We start from the raw sequence: 26,641 nt of genomic DNA on the forward strand, positions 1-26,641 counted from the left end.
GGATTGAGCCTGCAAGCCGGGCACATGCCCTGACCAGAAATCGAACCGTGACCTCCTGGCCCAAAGGTCGATGCTCAACCACTGAGCCCCGTCAGCCAGGCAAACTGTTCGTTTTTTAAAAGGAAAACATGATTATGGTACTTTAAGAGTTTATTAAGAGCATAATAAGAACAAATCCTAAAAGTTCAGAGGAAACCTAGGGACAATACAAAATTCAGAGCCTGAGACCCTAAAAGGGAAGGCAGCCTGAGAGAAAACAAATGGAGCCCTCCCAAACCAAAATCTGGTCGTTAATTATAAATTTTCAGGTAAGGAAAAGTAAAATACAGGTTGGGGCAAAAGTAGGTTTATAATTACCAATAATGCAATTAATAAATAATAATACAAGAGTAAACTCTGTGTTTCACATACTCACAACTGTAGGCCTACTTTTGTCCTACCTTGTATATCCAAATCTCAGCTAGCAAATTAATCCTGAATGGCTCGAGGCAGACATGACTTACTAATCACAGCGCCTTTTCTTATTAAGCCCAATTTCATTCTCCAGTTATCTCTGACCCAGTGCCCTAGTCAGCCACGATGAATTGACCAAAGCTGGGACACAAGAATGCACCCAGTTTCCACTGCTGGTCTAAAGAAACCAGCGTAACAACACAGAGGGCTCTCAGATTCCAAGTTCTAAAAGGACATGCAAGCCATGGCCGGTTTGGCTCAGTGAATAGAGCGTCGGCCTGAGGACTGAAGGGTCCCAGGTTCGATTCTGGTCAAGGGCATGTGCCTTGGTTGCGGGCACATCCCCTTGTGGGGGGTGTGCAGGAGGCGACTGATCGATGTTTCTCTCTCATTGATGTTTCTAACTCTCTGTCCCTATCCCTTCCTCTCTGTAAAAAATCAATAAAATATATTAAAAAAAATAAAATAAAAGGACATGCAAGAGAAATGAAGGTGGGGACAAAATCAAACACAGATCCACAGTGGAATGGGCCATGTGAATGATGGCAAAAAGGGTAAAATCTAGAAAGAGCTAATGCTTGTTCATTTAAAGCAAAACAAAACAAACTTTCTATTTTTTGAAGAATTAAAATAAAGGAGGGGTGGGCTTAAAAAATATGAGACATAGGTATCTGCTTGGGGAAGATGACACAACTTAAATTAAGCTGGATTCTTCAACTTCTAGATTCAGTTCCTTGTTTTCATTAAGAAAAAGGATCTACACCATGAAAAGGAGAACCACCTTGGTTAAAAAAGACGGAGAGCCCAAGATGGGGAGGAAGATGGGAGAGGCCCATTCTCCAGGGGCTGAGCTCCAGGCCCAGCCACCAGCATCCCAGGGCCCTAAGGGAAGGCGGAGATGGGCTCAATAAACCTCTCAGGTGACCTCTGGGGAATCAAAGAGAACAGGCAAATGCTGGAATACTGGAGACTAGCAGATAGCATCCCGATTTCCAAAAGAGGAGAAAACAGATTCCATTAACCACAAAACTGGAGAGCCTACCCCCAACCCCTGCAGGGAGGTAAGCCACATTCTCTGCGAGGCAGGTTTCCGAGCAGGTAGGAAAGGAAGCGCTATGACAAAAGCAAGTGCAGTAGGAAAATGGGCAGAGCACAGGCACCGGCAAGTCACTGAAGAGGAAATACAAGTGGCCAATAAATAGAAAAGATACCTCAAATCATGGAAACACACATTAAATAATCAAATACTATTTACCTATGCAGCAGCTCAGCAAAAATTTTAAAAATTGGTAATATCAAATATTGGCAAAGATTCAGGGAAATGAGCACTCGTTAGTGAAACATACAGCTTTCTTTAAGTGGCATTTTGGTGATACTGATTAAAAATTAAAATACACTGTATTTTGACCCAAGAATCTGAAAGACTTACACAAGCAGAAGCTTGTAGAAAGTTTTCCATTAAAAGACTATTTATTACAGTAAAAGATGAGAGAAAAACTATTCCAAGTTTGAATACAATATGCTTAAATACAGTGCTTAAATACAGTATGGTACTATGAAATATCCTACAACAGTCAAAACATAAAGTCGATCAATATACACTGACATAAAATGATTAAGATGTGATCATTCATACTTTAAAAAAGCACAAAAGAGCCTGGCTGGCATGGCTCAGTGGTTGAGCGTTGACCTGTGAGCCAGGAGATCAGGGTTCGGTTTCTGGTCATGGCATATGCTCAGGTTGCGGGCTCAATCCCCTAACCTGGTAACAGAGATGACCTTGGGAAGGTGATTGAGAATGTCTTTGTCTTTACCTTTTAGCATTTTTTAAAATAAGAGATCTTCATTTACTGTATAGTTAAATATATATATATTTAACAAACAGAAATATACACACACACACACACACACACACACACACACAAAAGTAGGACACAGTGAGTATTGGGGACCAGCAAGTGCACTGGAAGATGTGTCAAGCCCAAAATGTGTCATCCCTTCTCCTGGGATGACAAAGGAATTGCCAATTGGCACTATGAATAGAGTGCCCACAGGCTAATCCTGGACACAGTAGGATGGCTCAGGCTAGATGTCAATGCTAGAGGTACAGTCAAACTTGACCATAGTTGAGAGTTACTGATTCAGGACCCATGTGGAAACTTCCAGGACAGTCTTTGGTCCTGTCCTATTCAACATATTCATTCATCCTCTCAGCCTCTCACTCATTCAACAGACATTTGTATCATCATGCAGAAGACACCAAGATGATCTCTGCCTATAGCCTAGGATACTGAGAAAAATAAAAAAATAAAAAAACAGCATGACAAATGCTTGACTGAGGTGTTGTGGAAGCTCCAAGGGTAGGGCCTGACCCCAACCTGGACACTTGAAGGAGGTCACCATCTATACCAAAGGTCTGTTCACCTAAAGCAGTGGTTCTCAACCTTCTGGCCCTTTAAATACAGTTCCTCATGTTGTGACCCAATCATATAATTATTTTCGTTGCTACTTCATAACTGTAATGTTGCTACTGTAATGAATCATAATGTAAATATCTGATATGTAGGATGGTCTTAGGTGACCCCTGTGAGGGTCGTTCGACCACCAAAGGGGTCGCGACCCACAGGTTGAGAACCGCTGAAGAGAGCATGAAGCTAGGAAACACCACTAACACCCCTAATCTCATACCTGTGAACTGGAAAAGGTGGACAAGCTAAAACACACCATGAGAAATCCATTTGCAGTCACCGAACAATCCCACCTTTAGGCTGCTGGAGGTCCCTTTTGTTTTGAGGCCTCACCAAACGAAGACCATTGTCCAAGAGGCCTCTAAGCAGAGCAAGGTGTCCAGATGGCGAAGAAGGGCACCCGTATCACATGAGGACTGGCTAAGGGCACACCCTGAGTTTTCCGGGGCCACCCAACTCTCTCCGGGAGCCAACCACAGCCAACAGGTTCAGGAATTTCCAAGATCCCTGACTGTCCCCTCACTTTGCCCACTGGAGGGAAGCGGCAGCTGGAAGATAGCATGGTGGGCAGTCTGTGGCACAGTTTGCAAGATCCTTTTTGCCCTCTCTCTCCTCCCCAACTGGTGTCCCAAGACTGTCCCTCCTACCACACAGAGGAGAAGAAAAAAGGAAGCACGCCAAGGTCCAAGGCTGTGTGCCTGTGTACTCCGGGCCGTCATGTCACTCTCCCAGGCCTCTGTATAATGTGAGTGGGCTAGCCCGCTCCCAGAGGACCTCCCGGCTGTGACAGGCAACACGTGTTGCATTCTTCTCCCAGAATTCAAAGAGAGGGCAATACTTAATACCAGTGGATTCACGGTGGGTCTTGGGGCACTCGGGAGTTCTTATTTGGGTCCCCATCCTCAGGAGGAAGCACTCTGACAGGGACTTTCCGCTGGGACTGACCTCTTCAATGACGACCGCGACAGCACCTGCGCGGCCTGGTTCATGGCCCTGATCCAGGCGTTCATGTCCTCCAGGGTGTCGGCACTGAAGTAGTAGGTCCTCATGCCCGACTGCTCGGCCTGAGAGCCCCCGGCAGAGGTGTTATAGATGAGCGCTCGCATCCCCAAGTGCACAGCCTGCAGGAAGGAGAGGGAAACCCGGGACAGAGAGGTTAGCGCACATTTCACTTCCAGGAGCAAAAACAAGGAGACGCTGGACCACGTTCTCCCCTCTTCCGGACTGAAAGCCCAGGCCCCACCCACTTGTCTCCACACCTGGAAAACGCCACAGCTGGATTCCCCCTCTCAGTGCAGTCAGGCCCAGGGACCACTGTGCCTACCCCACCACGGGAAAGCCGCGCAGGTGTCACCTGTTTCTGACTTATCTTACTCATGCCTGTAAGGAGGGACACACACCCAAGGCTTACGTGAGAAAGGCTTTAAATAAACCCTCATTCCCTGGAAGCCGACTCTCGGGAATCCCTGTTTTGGTTCTTCTGAAGCACACAATTACTGGAATTGAGTCAAAACTCAGCCGCAACAGCAGGCAGCTGGGTGCAGTTATTCACTGCGCTTCGCAGCTTGGGCATGAAATATGCTGTTGCCAATCAAAGAGCCGCTGTTCCGTCTCTCCCAAGAGGCACTACAAAGTTGGACAGATATAACATCTGACTGAAAATCCCTGTGTACCTACTATGTGCTAGGAAGCCTCGGGGTGCTTTCCCAGATATCCTTGCAAAGAGCCTGTGAAGAGGCACCAGGAACGGCCTCTGAGAAGCACCTGGGACAGTTTCCAAACGAGGGGCAAGACATGTCCTGGACCTTCAGGCCATTGCCTATGGCTGGAGGGAACATGTAAGATGGGAGCGGCTAAAAAAGGGGCTGAAGAGATAAGCTGGGGCTTTGTAAACCAACACTGGGCTTTATGCTGTAGGCAGTGGGGAGCCACTGAAAGGCTGATGGTGGGAGCACCACCTGAACAGATGTGCAACCTAGGAGCAGTGCAGAGGATGGACTGGAGACTGCAGAGGGGACTGGGGGTTAAAGCCAACACTACGGAGCACTTGCTATGCAACAGGCAGTGAGTAGGTTACCTAGGGGAGGGGCGATGGATGCTGAGACAGACCAGTGACCGTGACAGTGGAGAGGAAGAGATGGATTTGAAAAAGACGCAAAATAAAATTGAAGTGGGAGAGGAAAGGGGCAGCTTTCATTTTCTCTTCTTATTCCCTAATAACCCCCAGGCTGATGCAGAGTCTAGAACAGCGGTTCGCAACCTGTGGGTCGCGACTCCTTTGGCAGTTGAACGACCCTTTCACAGGGGTCGCCTAAAACCATCCTGCATATCAGATATTTTCATTACGATTCATAACAGTAGCAACATTACAGTTATGAAGTATCTCAGCCCCAGGAAGGCAAGGACTTTGTCTTTCTCACTGTTGTATCCCCAGGATCTACATCCTGCCAAGTGAAACCATGAACAGAACACAAGATTGTTGAATATAAATAGGTAAAACACCTCATCTCTTGGATGGCGTTCAGCTAGAATTCAGCAGGGGGTCTTAATTTGAGGGGAGGTGCAGGGGGAGGCACATGAAACCTTTGACAGTTTGATGAATCCTGGGAACTCTTCTCAGCATGTTTTTAAGTATACAATTAAAATAAAGGAAATATATTATGTTGAAATATCATTATCAAATATTTTTAACTATTATGAGGTAGTGATACAGGTGCTTCTTTAATAATACACCATAAAGCAAATGTAGGAATAATTACTGTCATTTCAAGGTGGGGATGCTCATAAATGATATCTCAAGATATTTACAGCAATTATAATGTGACGTGAGCATCTTTCTGATTTCTAGTGGTGACCAAGGCACAGGTGCTGCTGATACCTATTAAGGCCTACTTTCTTAACCAAAGGAAACGCTATAGGTTAAAAAAGGGAAGATATGATTTATCCACTGACACTATGGGGTCTGCAGACTCAGGTCAGTTCCCCTTGGTCTTGAGAGAGGGAGAACGGCTCAAAGGAGAGGGTTAAAGCATTTTCCCACTGAAGATCCTTGGACCTTTGGCTGAGTGGGGATGTTTTCTGCTCCAGATCCTGGACCCGAAGGGCCAAGCTTGCTCAGAGGTGACCAAGAGGCCGAGGGTGGCCGTGCATCCAACAGATCTTTGGGGAGGCGCCCCAGCTGAGCCAGCAGAGCAGGCGGATGTCTGAGAGAGCCTGGCTTGGCTCACCCTGCAGATCTGGCTGTATTCAGGGTACATCTAGCATCCAGCATCCCTGGTCACAACTAGGGACTGCCAGGCTACAGACACAGTAGGGGGGGGGGGGCAGGGAAGACCAGGAGAAGACCATAAAGCCTTTCAGGCTGTGCCTATCCACCACTACAACTAAAGCTGAATGATCTCAAGCAAGGTGCCCTAGCAACACTCAGAGAATTCCAGCTCCAGAAATAGAGAAGAACTGACATTAGAAACAGGCTAAGGCCCTTGACACCAAATACTGTCCATTCCTCAGTATGCCCAAGAACATGGATCCTGCCTTGCCCAGGGGACACCCCATCTGACCTCTAAAAGGGGAAAGAGATGCTGTAACCCAAAGGGAAAGGATACCCTTTCATACTCAGGAAAGCACAGTCCTTTCTGGAGAATCAGCTGAATACCACCAGGTCTGCCGGCAGTAGCTTTTCTCTGCTCTCAGACCCTAAGGGTCTCTCCTAAAAGCCCCTCCCCCAGCACATTCATGTCTGCTATCTCGCAGACAAAAAGATTTTTCTTAGTAGAGTCTAAGAAAATAATTTTAAAGAAAAGAATCTATGACACATAAAAGATGTTTTCCTAGAATCTATTTTCACAACTCCCCAGAAAGTGTTAAGATGGAATATAAATAGATATGATCAGTTACTTTGAGACTATTCCAGATGCTATCCCCCCCAAAAATCACATACAACATCATTACCCAGATTGCTTGCCCAAAAGCAACACTTGACCCTAGAAAGAAAGGTTTTCTAAGCAAAAGACCAGCCTGAAACCCATTGAACAAACGGGTTTCAGAGCCCACAATAAGCAGGAGAGACTTTTGAATGATTAAAGAGAAGACTATGCTAAAATGATAACAATGAACATTAAGTCTAATCACCTCGCACCCCTGACCATGTGCGTGCAGGAGGTAACCAAAATAAGAGGAAGAGAAAGAAACTGTCTGCCCTCCCTGGAATTCAATGGAAAGAGGATTTAGTTCAGGTTCGAGGTCTGTCTCCATCATCTTCCAGCCCTGTGATTTTGGGCAAGTGTCTTCTGCGCTCCAATCCTATAAAATGAAGCTAATAATACTGACCTCACCAGCTCCCCACAAGCACTCCATGAGCTAACATGGATAAAAGCACTTCTCAAATCATCAGAGGTCCTGCAGACATAAGGCAGTACCACATAATGCAACATGAAGTGGGAGAGCATCCAAGAATCAAACCATCACAATTCTGGAGTCATGAGGAGAGTGACAGGGGAGAGGCAGACAGCTCACACCTGTCGATGAACAAAGCTGAAGCATAAGCTCGGGAATGAGGTGGGGGAAAATGAGACCTGACTTTTCAACCACCACAGTGGACCCCAGATCAAAATGCCGATGCAGACGATCACTTGCCAATGACGCCTTTGGACACTGCATACCAACACTTCCCTTTAATCCTCCCAGAGAACAGAAGGTGTCTTTTCGTGTGCTTTCCATGGTCCTTTAATGATCTGTGGCTGGAAAACTTGACTTTTTTTTTTTTTTTTTTTTTTTTTTTTTTTTTTTTTTTTTTTTTACAGAGAGGAAGGGGGAGGGATAGAGAGTTAGAGACATTGATGAGAGAGAAACATCAATCAGCTGCCTCCCGGACACCCCCAATTGGGAATGTGCCGCAACCAAGGTACATGCCCTTGACCGGAATCGAACCTGGGACCCGTCAGTCCGCAGGCCAACGCTCTATCCACTGAGCCAAACCAGTTAAGGCTTGACTTTCGTTCAACCTCCTCTTTAGTAACTACTGCCTAGTACTCTTCTTGTACCCCCAACATGGAAATAGCCAAGCTATATAAGTAGTGTAAGCAGGAGCCCAGACCCCAGCTTGAATGCATGTCACTGCCTCGTGTCCTGAGCAGCGTGAAAAGTGTTCCCCGTGGTTCCTGGCACCAGCAGCCACTTGCTTCAGTGAGACTTCCACTCCAACTGCCAATAATGTTGACCTTCAACGCACCCACCCTCACCATCCCCAGGAATCCAAGAAATATCAGCAGTGGAGGAATTGTGGAGGCCACTGAAAGAGAGGGCCTCAAGGTTCCCCAAGTTTGGGCCTGACCACACCTTCCTGGAGTCTCCACATCTGGCTGTGAAGATGCCAGAGGCTGTCAAAGGATGGCCATCATTTATGGCGATGAAGGAAATAGAAAAGGGGTTTTACGGCTAAACGGATCTCCCTAGGAAACTCCAATGATCCAGAAAGTAAGCCAAATTTGATTCTACTTGCTTTTCGACAATATAAACAAAATGGCCAAACCTGAAAATCTCTTCAACAGGCAGGCCCCCTGACCCTCATTGTAAATGTTCATAATATAACTGATATAAATCCATCACGAGGGACCATCCTTTGCACTAAATGGCTGGATGCTAGTTAGACTGGCTGTTCACAGTGATAAGAAAGCAAGAGAAGGGCTGTGTCCAATCTGCCATCACAGGACTAACAGAGAGAGGAAGAGAGGGGTCTAAATATTTGAGCGAGGCTGGGGGACTCAGCAGCTCCGATACAAATGAAAGCACTTGTCATGTGATATTACTCGTGTGTAAAGAATTTATAACTGCTAAGATGAGGGAAACGCTCTAGCTTAACTTCTTCCCATTCCCCAGAGAGAGAACTGCTTTTAATACAGCCGTATGTGGGAACACAGCTTCCCGGGATGGCGTCTGAGCCCCAGAGGAGCGGGGGCAGTACCTTAAAGGAATACTTGCGACTTATGCGGTCCTCAGGGCCCACCGGCGATGTGAAGTAGCTGGGCAGAGGAATGCTCCCGAGGACCACTTCTTCTCGGCTGTCTTTGGACAGAAAAACACATCAGAATAGCCTTCTGTGGCACCTCCCTTGGGCTGGTCACCCCACTGCCCTAGCTCAGGGCTCCTCTCTCTCCCCAGGATGACGGCATTCACTGACAGGCCATGCAGCTGTTCCCCTGGGACCTCTGTTCTTATGCTAGAACTACAGGTGAATCAGGCTGGGCCCTCTCCCGCAGGGCTGAAACACACATGTAAACACACTCAACTGCTAACTCCTGAAACACAACATATGCCAAGTGCTGCGGGAACAGAGGCAGGGGTGACACAGAGTTTGAGGATGTCGCGACTTCAGAAGGTCATATGTAAAGTGTCTTCAAGGATGGGGAAGGGCGTTCTGGATGGAGCAAACCTCACAGGTAGGTGTGAGGCATCCTACCTTCTACCTCCATCCTCCTCCTCCTCCTCCTAATCATCTTCACACCACAGGCCACTTCCTGACGACAGTGTTCCTGTCTCTCTCCTACTGAAAGGCACTTTGGACACAGAATGAAGCCAACTTCCTTTACCTGGTGTCACAGCCCTTACCCACCTCCTGAGCCTCATCTCCTGGTACAGCCTCCATTCAAGACTCACTCTGGCCTCACAGGTCTGTCACTCCACTTTCTTCTGTTTCTAGAACTTTTACTGAAGTTATTTCCTCTGCCAGTAATGTCCATTCTCCGCCTTCTCCCTACCCCACCCTCCCCCACACACAAGCAAAGCAGTACCTATCCTTCAAAGCCCAACTCAAGTCCTCTCTCTTCTCAGAAGCCTCCCCACATGCTCCCACATGCAATTAACTCCTTACTCCCCCTAAACTGCCCAAGCACTTTGGATACCTTTTAAAGCACCTTTAACTCCCAATCTTGTTTTAAAAGTAGGCTATCTCTTCCTCCACACTTTGAGGCATACCTTCCTTCTCACTGCTGCACAGCCTACCTCTATGTACTGGGGCTCCATAAATGTTCATACGGCCAACTCAATCCACCAGTTGTCCATCCAATATCCCAGTGGATAAATCCAGATAACAGGTTACAAAATACGATGTCTACCTATACTTCCCATCTCTCCAGATGACGTCAAAGGTGTGCTTGTGTCCTGAGTGGGGCAGAAGCTGACACAACTGCAGATCCTGAGACCCTAAGTAGTAGCACACTAGATCCTATTTATTTTAACGCAATAAATGGAACTTCCAGAGCTGGGACTTGCAAAAAATGATGTCACCAACCATCCATATATGTAAAAGTGAACACCTCAGCAGATCAATAGGTTACTAATTAGCTCAGTCACTGACTCTGAGACGACCACATTTACATCACCTCACCACCCCCTCCAGCACAGAGCCCACGGTGGCTCGAGCCTCAGCTCACCTTTATAGTAAAACAAGCAATAATCAGCAAGCACAAACCACCTCCTTTTCCACAGCCTCATCCCAGAACTGTCCTGCAAAGCAAAGAAAAAGAATCAGGACAGTGTCTGAGCACACTGTTCCCCCTCCCCAATCTTGACTTGCCCATAGTCACTCTTTCAAGAAATTAATAAATTTTTATTTTACAGACATTCTTTCACTAGGAAATTAAATTTTAGATTCAATGATGGTTGAGCCCTAGGAAGTTTTTTTTTCTTTCCTGGAAACAGATTCCTATATTATAAGCATCCTTTTAGAAAGAAACATATGGATTCAAAAATACAGTTCTTCATTTAAGAATGAAATCAGCTTTTAAGAAAAAGTTTTGTTTAATTAAATGCTATGCTGTAAAATGCTTTCACTTAAGCTGATTAGAAAACCGATTTACGCATTATGAAACCAAGAGGTTAGGTTAGCTAACTAATCAATGAAGCAAGTTCTCATTTGATTAAGTTCAGTTCTCCACCAGAGAGACTGATTTTGTTTCTACCCTAAGCGACTGTACTTTCCTTCCATTCAATGTAAAGCGACTTGGATTTTCTTGCTATCAAATTGTTTCATTAATAAGAATCTGTCTTTACTCTTCTAAAATGTAAATTGTTATATTTATGAAATATTTTTAGGTGAATGTGAAAATTTTTAAGAAGATATAATCACAGTAGGAAAATAGCAGTGTTTTAGTATCAGTTTATTCCCAAACCTAGGAAAATTCCAGAGCCTTTTTAGCTGTTAAAATTGTGTTCCTTCTGCAAGAGTTTTTGACAGGTTTAAATTTTTTTTAAAAAGCCGAGCTGGCATGGCCCACTAGTTGAGTGTCAACCTATGAACCAAGAGTTCATGGTTCGATTCCCAGTCAGGCACATGCCTGGGTTGCAGCCTCAATCTCCAGTGTGGGGCGTGCAGGAGGCAGCCGATGGATGATTTTCTCTCTCATCAGTGATGTTTCTCTCTCTCTCTTTCCCAACCCTTTCTCTCTGAAATCAATAAAAATATACATATTTTTTTAAACTGGACAGTTTCTAAACCTAACAACATGAAGTCTGTTCATTCTCTACTTACTAAAGTGCTAAAAACAAATTTAATTTACTGAGTTCATACATTTCTTGGTTTTATTTTTTGCATTGACCAGATAATTTCTAAGCATATGATGGTTGCTTTGTTTGGAAAACTCCTCTCCACCCTTCCATACCTGGTTCAAACATCACTTCCTCTGGGAAGCCTTTCAGGATTCCCCCAGCACAGCTACATTCTCTCTGCTGTGTCCACAACAAGCTACACACACCTCTGTTACAGTCACAGCAGAGCCAAGTGGCTAGGGGGTGGGGCCTGGGGAGAATTATTTATAATTCCTTCCTTCTCCCTCCACATTTCAAAGGAGCATTCTTTTATTTAATGGGCACAGAGATGCAAATGGAAAAAGTCAGAGGGTTAAATTACTCAGGGGAGAAAAGAGATGAAGGGAAGTAAGAAAGAAGAGTGAGAACAGAGTTGTGAGGGGAGGGGTATCCTTAAGAGAGAGGTGGCGCCAGAGGAGTGGTGACATAAGAGGCTGGAGAGATGTGGGAGTTGCCATGGGGATCAGAACTGGGGAGACAGATTTCATGGGGACTTTTATGGATTTCTTCTGTGTGGTGTGCAATGTAATGCCCTCCTGTCTTCCCATAAATCCTTTAGTAAAAATTTACATCATTGCTTTTGGAGTTGGATTTCTGTTTTTTCAGGTAACATGATATATGACAGAATGTGCTGAGTGAGGGTATGACATGTGAGACATGTGTCTATTTGTGTCTCTCCCTCCCCCCTCCCTCCTGCAGACCTTCAGTTCCTCAAGGGCAGGAACCACATGTTATCCATCTCCTTTTATCTGCTGTAAGAGCATTTAGAATATGGCAGGATGAATGAATGGATGGATAGCAAGAAGAGAAGAAAGGAGACAAGAGGGGCATGGTCTCTGGCCCTGGGCACTCACAGACTCTCCATGGCCAGAGGACCAGAGGCAGAGCAAGTGATGGGGAGGACAGAGATGAAGGATGGCCTTGGGGAGATGGAGCAGACTGGGAGGGCTTCATGACGGGATGGATGTGGGAGAAGGCGGAGCTGGTGGCGGTGCTGAGGTTTCTAACCTGAGATCCAGAAAAGCAGATTGCGGGGTGGGGGGTGAGGAGACAATGAGCTGAGGTTGGCTTATTTGGAACTTGAGGTGCTAGGGGGCTAGACTGGGAAAGAGGAAAAACAGGGATTTTTCGGCCCAATGATAACAAAGACTCTAACATCAGGAAGGTAAGTGCTGGTGGGAAGGTTGGATTCGTGTTGGCCCACCCACACCAGCGCCTGGGTCCCAGCACAGCAAAGAGCACCAAGGGCCAAAGTGGGCAAGTGGGTTTGGGGAGGGAAGCTGTAGCAATTGAGTGGCGAGTCTACTCATAAAAACGAACAACAAATTGCTCACTGCAGTCAGTGGACGAAAACTACCTGCTTCAGATCAACTCAGGAATGGAAAGAACACTTACTATGAGCCTGTCTCCAGCTCCCAGGGGCCAGGGAAAGGAAAGAAATCAGCAAGAGCAATCCTATCCTCCCCACCCTCCCTCCTCAGCCTCCTCACCTGCTTGTGCAGCCAGCCCCTCACCACCACCGGAACATTGGGGTTCCTCCGAATGGCTTGGTCCCTCTTCCCAAAACTGTGGACTTTATTGCTGGACTTGATGATCTAGGGAAAAGCAGACTTGAACTCTAGCAGCTGTGAGGATTTAGGGAGGCACCAAAAAGCACACGTGCGATGGGAGAGCTGCAGGCTCCCTCGGCCTCATCTCCGCGCCAGCGCCCTTTGATCAGAAGAACAGTGAGGAGACATGGACCAGGCGTGCACATGGCCACTGCCTTCTAATTAATAGGCGAGCCCCAGACCTGGCAAGCTCCCCATCTGGGTCACAGAGGAAAAAATTTAAAGGGATATTTCAATCAACTTCCACCAGCAGCTGTTGGCCCCAATACGTCCTACAGCTTTCTGGAACAAAGCTACTTCTTGGTCACAGACTTTGCCAATCACCAGATATGTATCCCAGCTAGCTGGGGGCGGTCTCAGCACTTCTCCCCTGCAAGGCTGGCTCCTTTCCCTGCTCCCACAGCTCGAGCACAAGAAACCTCTGGGCCTTATTCAAGGGCACCCTTCCTCGGGGCCATCTGTCACAAAGTTCTCCAGGCCGTCTCTAACACAAGATATGCCTGGAAAGTGAAGATGCATCAAGGGACAGGATGCCAGTCCTGGTTCTGTCAGCAATCACCTGTTTTCCGGGACACGGGACACACCCCCAACTGGCCTCGATTTCCCCATCTATTAGTGCGGGAGAATACTTCTCATGTGTGTCCTTCACAAAACTAGGGTCAAGGTCAAATGGGCTTCTGATTACAAAGGGGCTCGGCAACTATAAAAGAAGGGACAGAAAACATGAGCAGCCAGGAGCTCACCTTGGGGCCGGGTTTGGCCTCCACGGTGGACGTGGTCCCAGTCGTGGACGTTTCGCTGACCATGCTGGACGGTCTTTGGTTTCTCTCTTGCTTTGACATATGTGGATTTGGCCTGTGGGGAAGATAGGAGAGTCCAGTGATTAAGTGCCAGACTGCGGTAGGAAGTGGAATCTGAGATTCATTAGGACCGACCTTTTGGGGACCACTTGACTCCAAACTGCAGCCTGAGGGCCAGGGTGCCCAGCCTACCCATGTGCTCCATGGAATCAACAGGATGACAGCGGGGCACATCTCCACAGCATGACACCCCACAAAGGGGCCAAGGCAGTCATCCCTGCCTGTTGTCCTAAGGTCCCCACATTTACTCTCTAACTCACGTGTCTATGGCAGCTGCCCCATCACATGGTCACACACCACTCTTCACAACAAGAGCAGTCCATACCCCTTACACACACACTCTCCATCTCCCTGGCTCACAAAAGAAGCTGCTTATAATTAGTAACAAGAAATCACTTCTGAACACATCCACACCCCCAGATACACACAGAGACTCACTTACATAAACGCCAGTAGGGCCTGCCTCCCAAAATAGACTACTCAACAAAGAGTCCTATTCTGGGAACACTCCAGTTGCCCCAAAATAGAGCCATTGGAGATATTAACCCCTTGAGCCATGCCTGGAGAGCAGGAAGAATGAAGCATGCCTGGGTCCCCATGAGAACCCCGGGTACGTCCCAATCAGCATCCAGCGACATCATTCCTCCCACTTGCCCTGGAGGACCAGCACTTTGGGGACAACACTCAAGAGACGCCTTGCAGAGCCCTTCTCACCTGCCTCCACAGAGCCCCAGCATTTGCCAGTTTTTCAAAGCAGCGAGGGGGCAAATGCCTCCACACAAATTCAATGCTATCCTTGAATGGCTCGGGGCTGAGTCCCAGATGCTGCTAACTATGGGACCAGTGAGCCTTCCGCAAAGCTCAAGTCCCAGAGGAGGCTGGGTTTTGTCCAATGCTCTGCCAGGCAACAGGGTCGAGGCGGCTGCAGGAAACTGAGGCTCTTTGCCTGAGGAGTGGAGAAAATCGGATCTGGAGGCTGGGCCAGGACCCCTCAGAGATGGAGATGAAAGATCCCAGGCAGGACACAGCTGAAGATGGAGTGCTCTGATGGCGTTTCTCCAGCCTCACCGTCACAGAGGTGCTACGAGGGAAAATCCTAGCTTCCACCTTAGAGATAGGCTGCTTCCTTGAAAAAACATTGCTGCTTGAAGAATAAGCGGTCCTTCCCACGCCCCAAGCCAGACCCCGGGACCCTGCACCATCAGGGAGGTTCTTCACAGAAGGACCACAGCCGCGGGCACCAGCTTTCCGAGGGGCTGGGTCCTGCCGGGTGCTTGGCAGCTGGAGATGCAAGTCCCTCAGGCCGAAGGCTCATCACTGGCTCCTTATAGGCTCAGACACTCACTCCAGTTTCCCCACCCATGAAAAAGGTCCCATGAAAAGAAAAGTAAGGAACTGTGCTGTATGCTGCCTATCGATGTCCTATGGTGGGTGTGACATCGCACTATAACACTGTATGATGTTACCTTGGGGAGGGGAGCTCCATCCCAGCCAGACTTTTATCACTGCTCCCACTCAGAGAATGTCCCCACACTCAGCCCCCCTCGCTGTTGGCAGAGGCTGCGGGCAGCAGGGATCCTCGCCGACTGGTGGTGGGCAGGGGCCTTGAGAGGCTGCCTTGTCTAGGCCCTGCCTCCAGAAAGAACTATGTCCCTAACGCCTTCCTGGAACCTGGTCTTGCCTGACTTTTCAGATTTCTAAGGTGTGAGTCAAGAAGAAATCTCGGGTCACCTCTGTTATGGCACCTATATCTCTAAGCTGAAATTCAGCACTTACTGTGTAACAATGAAAAAGGTTTGGTTGAGAATTTATCAAGTTTAATCTGCTCCCACTAAAGACTTATTCAAGACTTATAGAGAATATTTGAGATATATTAAGAAAAGCTGAAAGAAAAAATCACCACAGTCCCACTACCCAAAGGAAAATCATTTTTCTAATACTTGTTATATTTACTTTCATTCGTTTCTATATACCTGTTTTTGTTTTTGTTTGGGGGAGGGGGTGGCTTTTTGTTTTTATATAACTGTGATCACACTGTTTGTGATTTTGCATCTTGATTAAGAAAACTTATTATAAACATTTTCTCCATTCCTTTAACTCATCCACATCATTTCAAGTGACTGTACCAGCTTCCATCCATTAGCTACGCCACTCCTCCATGGTGGGACAGAGAAAGGATGATCTGGATTTGTGACTGCCCAGAAAACCCAGGACAGGTGGCCACTTTGCCATTTTTGCACCTTACCTCTGCAGCGCTGACTTTAATCATCTTCTTGCATGCCAACACCTTCTCCTCCCCACATTGGCTTTTGAAATGCTGGCGGGTCGAGGAGCTCCCAGGCCAATCGTATAGGAAAAAAGATGACTGCTCTGCAGTGTTGGGTGAGTGAGGGTACAACCACCACCTATGGAGCCCTATTTCAGCTGGAGGAGAAGTGGTTGCGGGCCCAATACTGAACATCAGGGAGGGACGGGGCGGGAAGGGGTGTCACATGAAGACAACTCCATTCTTCATGCCCACAGAGACCTCCACTAAGCCACACCCAGAGAAAGCTGGCTTGTTAGGAAGTATGACTGAGGTCCACACTAAATCTTCCTGCAGGGAGGGGACCATGGTTGTCTCCACAAATAAAGAGTGTGCCTTCCCCAGGGCTCCCCATGGGCAGGGACAGCTCCCAGCTGAAGAACAGACTGGCCCCTGACCTGGCTCGCTGATACAATGAGGAGCGCACAGCTACCCCCTAAGCCAAGTACCAAGATCTGCCTTCAGAGGATGTTCCTCTGAATCTCCTCAATGTGGGTTATGATCTCGTGGGTCCTCCAGGGGTGACTATGACTTCTGGAAAGAACTGGAAGTTATCCAGAATTACAACACACACACACAAATAAACAAAACACTGATGGATGGCCATGCTTGGGGCACCACTTGGTATCCAAAAATGAGAACATGAAAAAGAATCTCAAAAGCAATTTTCTCACTTGGCTGAAAGCTGGTTCTGTTGGAAACTTCTAGAGGCTGTTTACCATATCGTTTTAAGCAACGGGAACATCAGTGGCGCCCGTGTGAAGCCTCCGCAAGAGACAACACTGAAGGGATCATCACTCAAGTGGATGTACGCCTTCTGGTACATTTGCTTCAGTCAGTTACCTCTTAAGGTATGTCCCCACTTTATTTTTAATTTTTTGTTAATCCTTACCTGGGGATATTTTTTCCATTGATTTTTTTTTTGAGAGATTAAAAAGAAGGGGGAGACACACACAGAGAGAAACATTAATATGAGAAAGACACATCAATTGGTTGTCTCAGACATGCGCTCCGACAGGGGCCAGGGATCAAGCCTGCAACCAAGGTACGTGCCTTTGACTGGAATCGAACCTGCAACCTTTCAGTCTGCAGGCCAATGCTCAGGCAGGTCAGGATACCCCACTTTAAAGCCTGGCGGGAAGACACGATTTGACCTCAACTCCTCAGACCAAAGTATACTCCCGGCAAGGTTCACCCAAGAACCCTCCTCCTCCCCCAGAAAAGTGCATGTGCCCTGAGCTGAGCAGCTGGGAAGATGGCTCGGTTCCCAACAGCCTGCCCTTAGGCACGGGAGTCACACAGACCTCGGGAGAGGAGACGAAACCCTGCACATGCTATGGGGAGGCAGACTCTCATGTCATTAAATCAAACCTATTAACTTAAAAGCCTGCTGGCCAGGTGTCTGTGCTATCTGGATTCCCAGAGTACAGTGGGATGATTCGAACAAAGACATTTTCCTGGGTTTGGGCTGCACGAATGCTGGTTATTTTGCTGGAAGGCTCTGGGCTGAAGCTCAAAACAGTGAGCTGGAGTTGTAACTCAATTGCCTCCCCGCTGAAAGGAACAAATAAAGTTAGGAGCAGACAAAACTCAGTCTGGAGAAGCTCAATAGGAAAATGACTTCATTCTACGCTGCACTGCCTCAAGGATGTGTCAGGTGAGCCTGGGCGGGGAGTTACTCTCTCGTCCTTCCGTTTCTGTTGGTAAAAGGAGCTGCTGCTGCTTCCTACCTATAAATGCACACAACCCTGACAGAGAGGGCGGCGAGAAAGGGAGGTTCTACTTCAGAAGCTATTTCCTTCTGTTGGGTCTGAACTTAGGTGAGTTTGGTTGATGGGACCCTCAGCTGCCTCTCCGTCGACATTGAGAAGAGGAGCAGCTGAAGTGGAATCACACCAAGACCCTTCCCTACCTACTGTCATCACAACAGGTAGGTCACCAACCTTAAGGACAGGTACACAAGGTCAAGCAAGCACAGGGGCTGGGCTATACTTGTCCAGCACCTACTATGTGTCAGGCACGTTGCCCACATTACCTCCCATAACCTGCAAAGCCAGTTTTCCCATCTCCACTTCATAGAGGAGGAAATGGAGGCTCAGGGAGATTTCATGACTTGCCCAAAACGGAAGTTGGACTCCACAAACCTTGGGCCAGAGACACCAGCCCACAGCCCAGTCTCCAAGTCTGACAGAGGCAGGCTTTGCTCTTCTCAGCCCCAAGACTACCCCCGAAACCCAGAGGATCCTGGGGTGCTGGGAAGACCAGGAGCCCAGAAAAACTGGGTCTCAACGAAGCTCTGCAGCTGACGGACTCCTCCACAAGTCACATCACGCCTCTGGGCCTCAGTTTCCGTTACTGTAGAATGGGGTGAAAACCACTCTTCTCTCACAAGGCTGCTGTATGAACTGAAACAATGCTTAGAAAACCATGAAGAATGGCTCTAAATGAAAAGCAACTTGTGGCTGTCACCAATGGGTCCCCCAGAACTTAAATCTTATTTTTTATTTCCAAGGCACTTCTCTCTAGAAAGCTCAAAATGCCAAACAATTAACTTCTGAGCAACAATCATTTCCTACAAATACACCAATAAACACTTTATCTGGGGCTTCTTTAAAATGTAGTAACCTTGTGGCTGGGGGACTGGACTCCCATCCTTTCCCCGAGGGAATAATAATGCCAAGAGTCTTCAAGGTGAGGATAGGAGGTTAGAAATCTTTGGGGAATCGGGAATCTCTTACTGAGAAGACATCATGAGATTATATCTAGATCCCATTAATTCCTGGAAAAATAGGCCTCCAGATTCATGCTCTGTCCTCAAGGATCCTACACAGAGAACTCAGCTAAAACTACTGCTATGAAAGGAGGCACATTCAAAAGCAACCAGCAAATTTTTTAAGACACTGACACCCACCACCTATGGGGTATGGAAAAGCAATGCACAAGGAAAAGCAAGAATAAAAGAAAGTTCTTGTCCCAAACAGGCAGACTCCTCCACACCCCCTCTTCCCAGAGAAAGACACACACAGAGACAGACCGCCTACCCTTACTGTGCACTCCCAACACCCTGGGGAGGTGTCTGACACGGGTTTTCATTCAGCAACTATGGCCTCATTACTCAACTATGGCTTTCTGTGTTCTTTCCCCTTCCCCCACAATCCTCTCTGGAACACAAGCTCCATTTCCCCACCCCACTCCACCGGGGGAGCTGGAAACCAGCCCAAACAGCACCCCTAATCTGGCATGAAAATAATCCAGTGAGCCTCTGGGCTCCCCACTGCCTCCCCCCGCATCCCAGCGCTTCCCTGAATTCACCCGAGTCCTGCTCTGCTAAATGACCCTGGGCCAGTCCCTTCCGTTGTCCAGGGTGCACGTCTGTCTATGGGAGAACCAGACCTTGACCTCTGCTATTCCTCCCGCCTCTGCTCTGCCGTTTCAGACATGCTGCAATTCTGCAAGAGCCTTTGGCGAGCCCTCTCTAGCCTATCTGCTCCTCCTGGCTCTCCAGGCAGCCACTTCTCTCCTAGAAAACAGCCTTTCTAATGGAGATCTGGGCACATCCCAGACCAGGGGAAGGTAAAGGAAAGGACAAGGGAGTCACAGGAGGAAGCAAAATGCCTGTTTGCGATCAGCAGCTTCCTTTCCACACACAGGGAAGCCATCATTGCAGCATTTTCACCCAGCACAGACAGAGCCGGAGACACGGTGGTCGTGTGGCGGTGACTGCAGCCCGTGACAATGTTCCTCGCAACATCAACATCAAAAGCCAAGCCAACACTCAGGGGTCTGAATGAACTAAGGACACTGTTACCACCTCTTCCCCTACCTGTGACTGTCGCCAGCGCTGTCTCCTAGACCAAGAAGGAAAACTGAACAGTCTAAGTTTCTGTATCTGCTTGCCAGGTGTTTCCATTTTTCCTCCTTTTCTCTGCTGCCATGGCAACCAAATGCAACAGGCAAAGCCTGCCCAAGACTGTCAATCTGGAGTGACAAGGTAATGGCTATACAGCCACAGAGCAACACGTCGGCCTCACAGGCCAGGGCTCAGCTGATGAGCAACAGGACAGATTCCACCGCCCTGCTCCGTAGTACACTCAATGTAACTGCAGGAGGGAAGGGAGACAGCCATCTCCCAGCAGCAGGAGATACCCCACCCCAGGCCCATAATTGGCACCCACCTTGGAGAGCCTTCCCTGAAGCCTGCAAAATGAACCCCCACAGAGGTCAAAGGTAATGCTTACCTTCAGCAAGATATTGTTTTAAGTGTTATTCTCCCAACACCACTCATAACATTCCAGGCGATTCCAACTTGTAGTTCTTTTCCAAACGATACAATGAGAAAACAGAGGGCTGCTCAGACCCCAAGGGAAGGAACAAGCTAAACTCACTAGGATGCCCTGAGAGGCAGGCTAGGCCGGAGTCCTCTCCTTGTTAGGAAACTCCAAGGACATCTTGGGTGCCTTGCAGCTGGCTTCTGAGCACAGCAGCAGGCATGCGAACTTCCGGAGCTCATACTCTCTCAAAGAGGCCCCACCTCAACATCAAGAGCTTGACGGAGCCTGGGGATCCGCGTACACAGCCAGCTGTCAGTCAGCTGCCAGCGTCAAGGCTCCGGAATGCTTCTGTCCTCTTCACCGAGAGCTGCAGAGGCAGCTGTCAGCAGCTTCCCGGGCAGACCAGCACCGAGGAGAAAATGCTCCCAGGCAGAGCACCAACCACCAAAACCACAGCCTGGAAGTTCCTTGTGCCAACCTTACCCCTCCAGGAGGGCCCCTGTGTGTGGCCCTTTAAGCCACAAAGGGGCAACCACAAGCTCCCAATTTAAAAGAATGGCTGAGAATCAGGAAAGAGGCTTAAAAAGAGGAGCCCAGATGATCCAATCACTGGAAATGAGGCCCTGAAAAAAGGCTTGCTAACATGTTCTGAAGAAAAGACTACCAAGGAGGCTTAGCATCTTCCAAACAAGCGTGAAGTTATTAGATCAAATGTCATTACAATCGGATACAATTACAATGAAAATCTCTAAGCAGCAGTCGCCTACTTAGTTACCACATTAAGGCCCGAATACAGCCAAGGAAGGGCACTGTCTCTTGAAGACCTCTGAAATGACAGGCAGTATGTGTAGTGGGCAGAGGCACCACATCTGTGGCCAGACTACCCGGATTCAAATCGCAACTCCGTCACTCACTGGCTGTGTGACTTTTGGCAAGACTCTTAACCTCTCTGTGCCTCAGTATCCATGATAATAATGGTATCTTCCTCAGAGGACTGTTGTGGAAATTAAATTCATATATGTGAAGCACTTAGAAAAGTACCTGGTAATAAACAGTAAGGGCTATAAATATTAGCTATAAAATGATAACATTATTACCATTCATGAAAAAGCCAACTCTTAGACTCTAAGAGGCAGATTAACGTCATTTAATGTTAAAGATGAAATTCCAGATCCTGAAACAAAGGTTGCTGGAAAATCTCTTTCCTGGAAAATTGTGACTGAGCTGAAACTGGCCTGCCTATCACTTTTACTCATTGATCTGATGCCTGCCTTTGGCAGCCACGCAATAAATGTACCCCACTTCCACCAGCCAGCCCTTCTTGAAGACTTGCAGCCCATCCTCCTCCATCCTCTCTCCTACAGGCTAAACACGCTAGGGCCAGGATTTCTAGGCCACTCACCATAATGGTCCCCCTCCTCAAGGGAACCTCAATTGCTCAGCATCCTCTTGAAATTTATTACCTAGAGCACAGTGTTTATGGCTTGGCATATCCTTGGAGCTCCATAACTTGAAATGAACAAATGAAGTAGTCTACACACACCACGATACACCAGAACTACTCTCCCCTTTCTCTATACTTGTACTTTTCCTAATGCGGCCTGGGCTTATATTAGCTCCTCCAACAGAGATTTCCACGTGCCTGTCAGTTTGGGTGTGCAGGGGTGTCCCCTGGGAACAAGGCTGGAGGACCCACTGAGTGACAATGAATTTGGTTCTGACAATGAACTCAGTAGCATAACAGAAAAACACTCCAGTCCAGCGGTTCTCACGCTGTGAGTCGCGACCCCTTTGGCGGTCGAATGACCCTTTCACAGGGGTCTCGTAAGACCATCCTGCATATCAGATATTTACATGACGATTCATAACAGTAGCAACATTACAGTTATGAAGTAGCAACGAAAATAATTTTATGGTTGGGTCACAACATGAGGAACTGTATTTAAAGGGCCAGAAGGTTGAGAACCACTGCTCTAGTTATGTAGTAAACACTTGAGTCATGCAGCAAAAGAAGTTTGTCAGTGACAGATTTGAAAGGTCCAACTTCCCTTAATAAATCTTGACTGTGCATTAAGTGTAGTTATTAGTGCTGACCAACAAATATTTCCTCCCAGGTGCATGGTAGAAATGCACTTCCCTGCCCCTTTGAAGTTAGGAGTGGTCATGTGACTTGCTTTAGCCAATGAAATGTGAGTGAAAGAGCCAGTGCACAAGTCACTAAAGTTCCCTTTGGTGATCATTAAGCACAGAGATGGAGCCTCTCTCAGTAGGTGACAATTCAGGTTTCTTTCTCAGTAAAAGTGAGAATAAACCTTAATTCTTTTAAGTCACTGAGATTTTGTTTCATATTGTTACCGTAGCAGACCCTCCTATCCTGACTAATTATGCATTACTGACACAGTAACTAGAATACTCAGACCTTATGTCCTCTGGATCCACCAAATCATGGCTTTCACATTTCTCTTCTCCATGCTTCTAATATGCAAGATGAAAAAGCATCTTTTGCCGAAACCGGTTTGGCTCAGTGGATAGAGCGTCAGCCTGCGGACTGAAAGGTCCCAGGTTCGATTCCGGTCAAGGGCCTGTACCTGGCTTGCAATGTCCCTGGGTTGCGGGCACACCCCCAGTACGAGATGTGCAGGAGGCAGCTGATCGATGTTTCTTTCTCATTGATGTTTCTAACTCTCTATCTCTCTCCCTTCCTCTCTGTAAAAAAATCAATAAAATATATTTTTAAAAAAGCATCTTTTAGTGGGCATGCATCTGCAGCCCAGGTGAGCTCCACCTGCCAACAGTGGGGGAGATGTGTTATCTGTTCACATCAGCAATACTCTAAAGGGAGTCACAATGGAAACCTTTTTTTCTTCCCATAGGAAAAGAAACTATTTGTCTGATTCAAAGCCCTCTAAGATTATCACTGCTGCTCAGAGAATGAGGGGTGTGTGGGGGAGACTTAAGGATGAATGAAAGAATCTGGGACTAATTCAGGAGGGATGAAAACCTGAATCAGAATCACCTGAAGTCTTGTTAAAACTCATGTTCCAGGGTCCTACTCCAGAGTGTCTGATTCAGGAAGTCCGGGGTGGGCTCAAGAATTTGCCTGTCGGTGTAACAAGTTCTGGTTCAGAGACCACACTTTGAAAACCACAGCTCTAGAAGGATTCCCACCAAGAAACCAGGATGAAGGCTTTGCAAGTGGAGTCAATGTGGCCTTCTTCTCTTTGAAGAAGAAAAAGAAAAGAGCCAATTTTCCTTTTCCACTCAACATAATCCGAGAGCTGATGTGTGAAGGACATCAATGACCCTCACCTTTCCTTCCTCCCTACATAACACACTACCCAACAAAATCAAGCTCCCGTGTAAAAGATTGTAACAGTCATCTTATTCGTTGGCACTTTTTAAAAATGGTTTCATGCCTCACTCGCCCTCCAGAGCTCCACCAGGAAGTAAATCTGAGTGTGTTTCAGGAGGAAACCATTTAGAATGGGCTGCAGCCTTCGTCTCCAACCTTATCTCCATACTCCTCTTCCCAAACCTCCACTACACCTCAAATTTTCTCACTCTCTGACCCCACCAAGACTGGTCACACTTCCCTCAGCTGTGAACCACCCTCATACACGTGCACACTGATCCTTACTTATCTAAATCCTCCTTCTTCCTCCTGTTTAGGGCCAGATACTTTAAGAAAGTCTGCCCTCTCTTTCATCCCCATCACAGACAATCCATCACCACGTCCTGTCAATGTTACCTCCCAAGTATCTCCAGAATCCATCTGGTGCTCTTCAGTTCCCACTCTAACTCAGCCTGTACAGACCCCTCTCTACACGCTCCCTCTCTGCCCTCAAGGGCTTTGCCCAGGTTGTTCACCTGGACTGGACAGGTCTCAATTTAAACAACATACCTTCCCCGGATGGAGAGGCCTTCCATGATCCCTAAGCCAGGTTAGAACTGTCTTTTATCAACTCCCATTGAACCCTTTGTTTCCTTGGTCATGAACATTGGTCACATTTGTGATCTTCCGTTTGATCATCTATCTTCCCTATTCAGCCATAAGTTCTTCACAGACAGGACCACATGTGCCTTACATGCTGCTGTAACTGCAGAGTCTGGCACAGCCCCTGACACAATGCGGGCATTCAGTAAGTACTTCATGAGTAAGTGCAGGGATCACCACATCAGCGCATAGGAATCCTCCCTTCCTCTCAATGCCCAAAGCACTTTCTGCCTCCTTGAAGGAGTGTCTGGCCACACCGGTGCACCCCCACCACTCCAGATAAACAAGTACTCCTTATGACAGCCAGGAAATAGACTCTACAGCGGAACAGTGACCCTTGAAAAGAACATCTTTTCCTTGGAAACTGTAAGGAATTGAGATTAGCTACAGAGATATTTTGGTAGAATAAAAGAGGCTACCTTCTCAGAAGTAATTGGGGGACAAAGTCTTTGTTAACAAGAGGAAGAGGAGGTATGTGTGACAGAAGTATTCAGTGAAAAAAGTCTGCATTTTTCTAGAAGTTGGTAACTTCCCGATTTAAGCATTCTGATGGATTCCTTATCCAGACCTTTAATAATGACAGGTGCCCATGTCTCCAGGATGCCTAAGAAAGGGGACTGAACCCAATGACCTCTCAAGAGCTTCTGACCTCCAGGGTTCTATAAACAAATTCATTCCAAGCTGGAATTCGTAGAATCCACATTTGGGCTGTCTTTACACAGCAATTCTTTCTCAGATTAGAAGACAAGATAGTCTTTATCTTCCACTCATTCTCTAATAGTAGTAATGCTTTCAAAGTCGGACCCCAACCCCATAGTTTGGCCATCACGTCCCCTAGGCCACCAGCATGAAGATAATTTGGCAAGCAGCATCTGACTAGGGCAAGGTTAGGCGTGACTAAAGAGATCAAGCTAGAATGACATCTGGCTTTTCTACTTCTAGCCATGCAACTCTGGGCAAGTGACTATTTCTTTGAGTCTCAGTGTCTTCATCTCTAAACAATGATGATGACCTACTCCTCAGGATTACCGTAGTAAGAGGTATGCAGATAAAATCCCCAGCACAGAGTAAACATGCAAGGAATTACTGTAATTATAGATTTCTAATTTTAAAAGTTCTGTAAAATAATTATTCTATGCTGAAAATACTAGAGAGATAAAATGATGTTTGGAATTTGCTTCAAAAGAATCTTGGGGGAAGGGGGTAGTATATAGATGAAATAAAATCAGCCATGCTTTGAAAATTATTGAAGATGAGCAATGAATACATTGGATTTGTTACTGTATCTCTCTACTTTTGTATATGTTTGAAATTTTCCATAAGAGAAAGTTTATATGTGTAAGTATCAAGGAAGGGAAATGCTGTAAAATGTGAATACTGATAATTTTTTTAAAGATCATATTTGGTCTAGGTCAGTGGTTGGCAAACTGCGGCTCACGAGCACATGTGGCTCGTTGGCCCCTTGAGTGTGGCTCTTCCACAAAATACCGACATCTGCGCATGGGCCACGAAGTTTCAACCGCACTGTACATGCGCGCCCGCATGTGGTATTTTGTGGAAGAGCCACACTCAAGGGGCCAAAGAGTCGCATGTGGCTAGTGAGCCACAGTTTGCCAACCACTGGTCTAGGTGATTGAACAAAAGAAAAATAAATTGAAGGGAAAATACCACATAAAGCCAACATCTCTATTAGTTTCTCAAACGAAGACTTGTTTTCTTCGAACAGAACGGCCTCAGATGAGAAGGGAACACAGCCATTTGCCCAGGTCTCTGCCTTCATGTTTGAAGAACCCATCCTGCTTGGGCTGCGCGGGCCTTTTAGGTAGACGGCCCTGCATGGCAGACCCATCTCTGAGCTCCCCAGAGGCCCTGTTGAGACGGGACTGAGGAACAAGAAAGTTCCTGTGTTGGGAAAAGCAACCATGAGTTCAAAATGTCCAGAGACAATGGGTATCCCGATCCTCCTCTCTTCTAAGCCCTGGCTTTGGGCTGTTACTTGAGGCTTCCTATAGAGGCTGATTCAGCTCAGTCTGAGGCTGTATTTAAGGTATTTTCACACCAGATGAACGTGTTAGATGTCACTTGAGGAAAATAATT

At 47.1% G+C, this 26,641-nt stretch overlaps 1 protein-coding gene across 1 annotated transcript in view; it reads right to left on the reverse strand.

The window, feature by feature from the left end:
* PLEKHA7 (pleckstrin homology domain containing A7) overlaps nucleotides 1-26,641 on the reverse strand; it is an 89,397-nt gene that overhangs the window by 51,641 nt on the left and 11,115 nt on the right. Inside the window, exons 3-7 of the mRNA XM_015560348.1 lie at nucleotides 13,858-13,969; nucleotides 12,995-13,099; nucleotides 10,352-10,424; nucleotides 8,884-8,984; nucleotides 3,867-4,042 (exon numbers count right to left, since the gene is read on the reverse strand). Of these exons, the coding sequence (XP_015415834.1) occupies nucleotides 3,867-4,042; nucleotides 8,884-8,984; nucleotides 10,352-10,424; nucleotides 12,995-13,099; nucleotides 13,858-13,956 (554 nt within the window). The 5' untranslated portion in view covers nucleotides 13,957-13,969. The remainder of the gene's footprint in view (nucleotides 1-3,866; nucleotides 4,043-8,883; nucleotides 8,985-10,351; nucleotides 10,425-12,994; nucleotides 13,100-13,857; nucleotides 13,970-26,641) is intronic.

The sequence above is a fragment of the Myotis davidii genome, unplaced genomic scaffold (assembly GCF_000327345.1).
Source record: "Myotis davidii unplaced genomic scaffold, ASM32734v1 scaffold73, whole genome shotgun sequence".
NCBI classification, from domain to species: Eukaryota; Metazoa; Chordata; class Mammalia; order Chiroptera; family Vespertilionidae; genus Myotis; species Myotis davidii.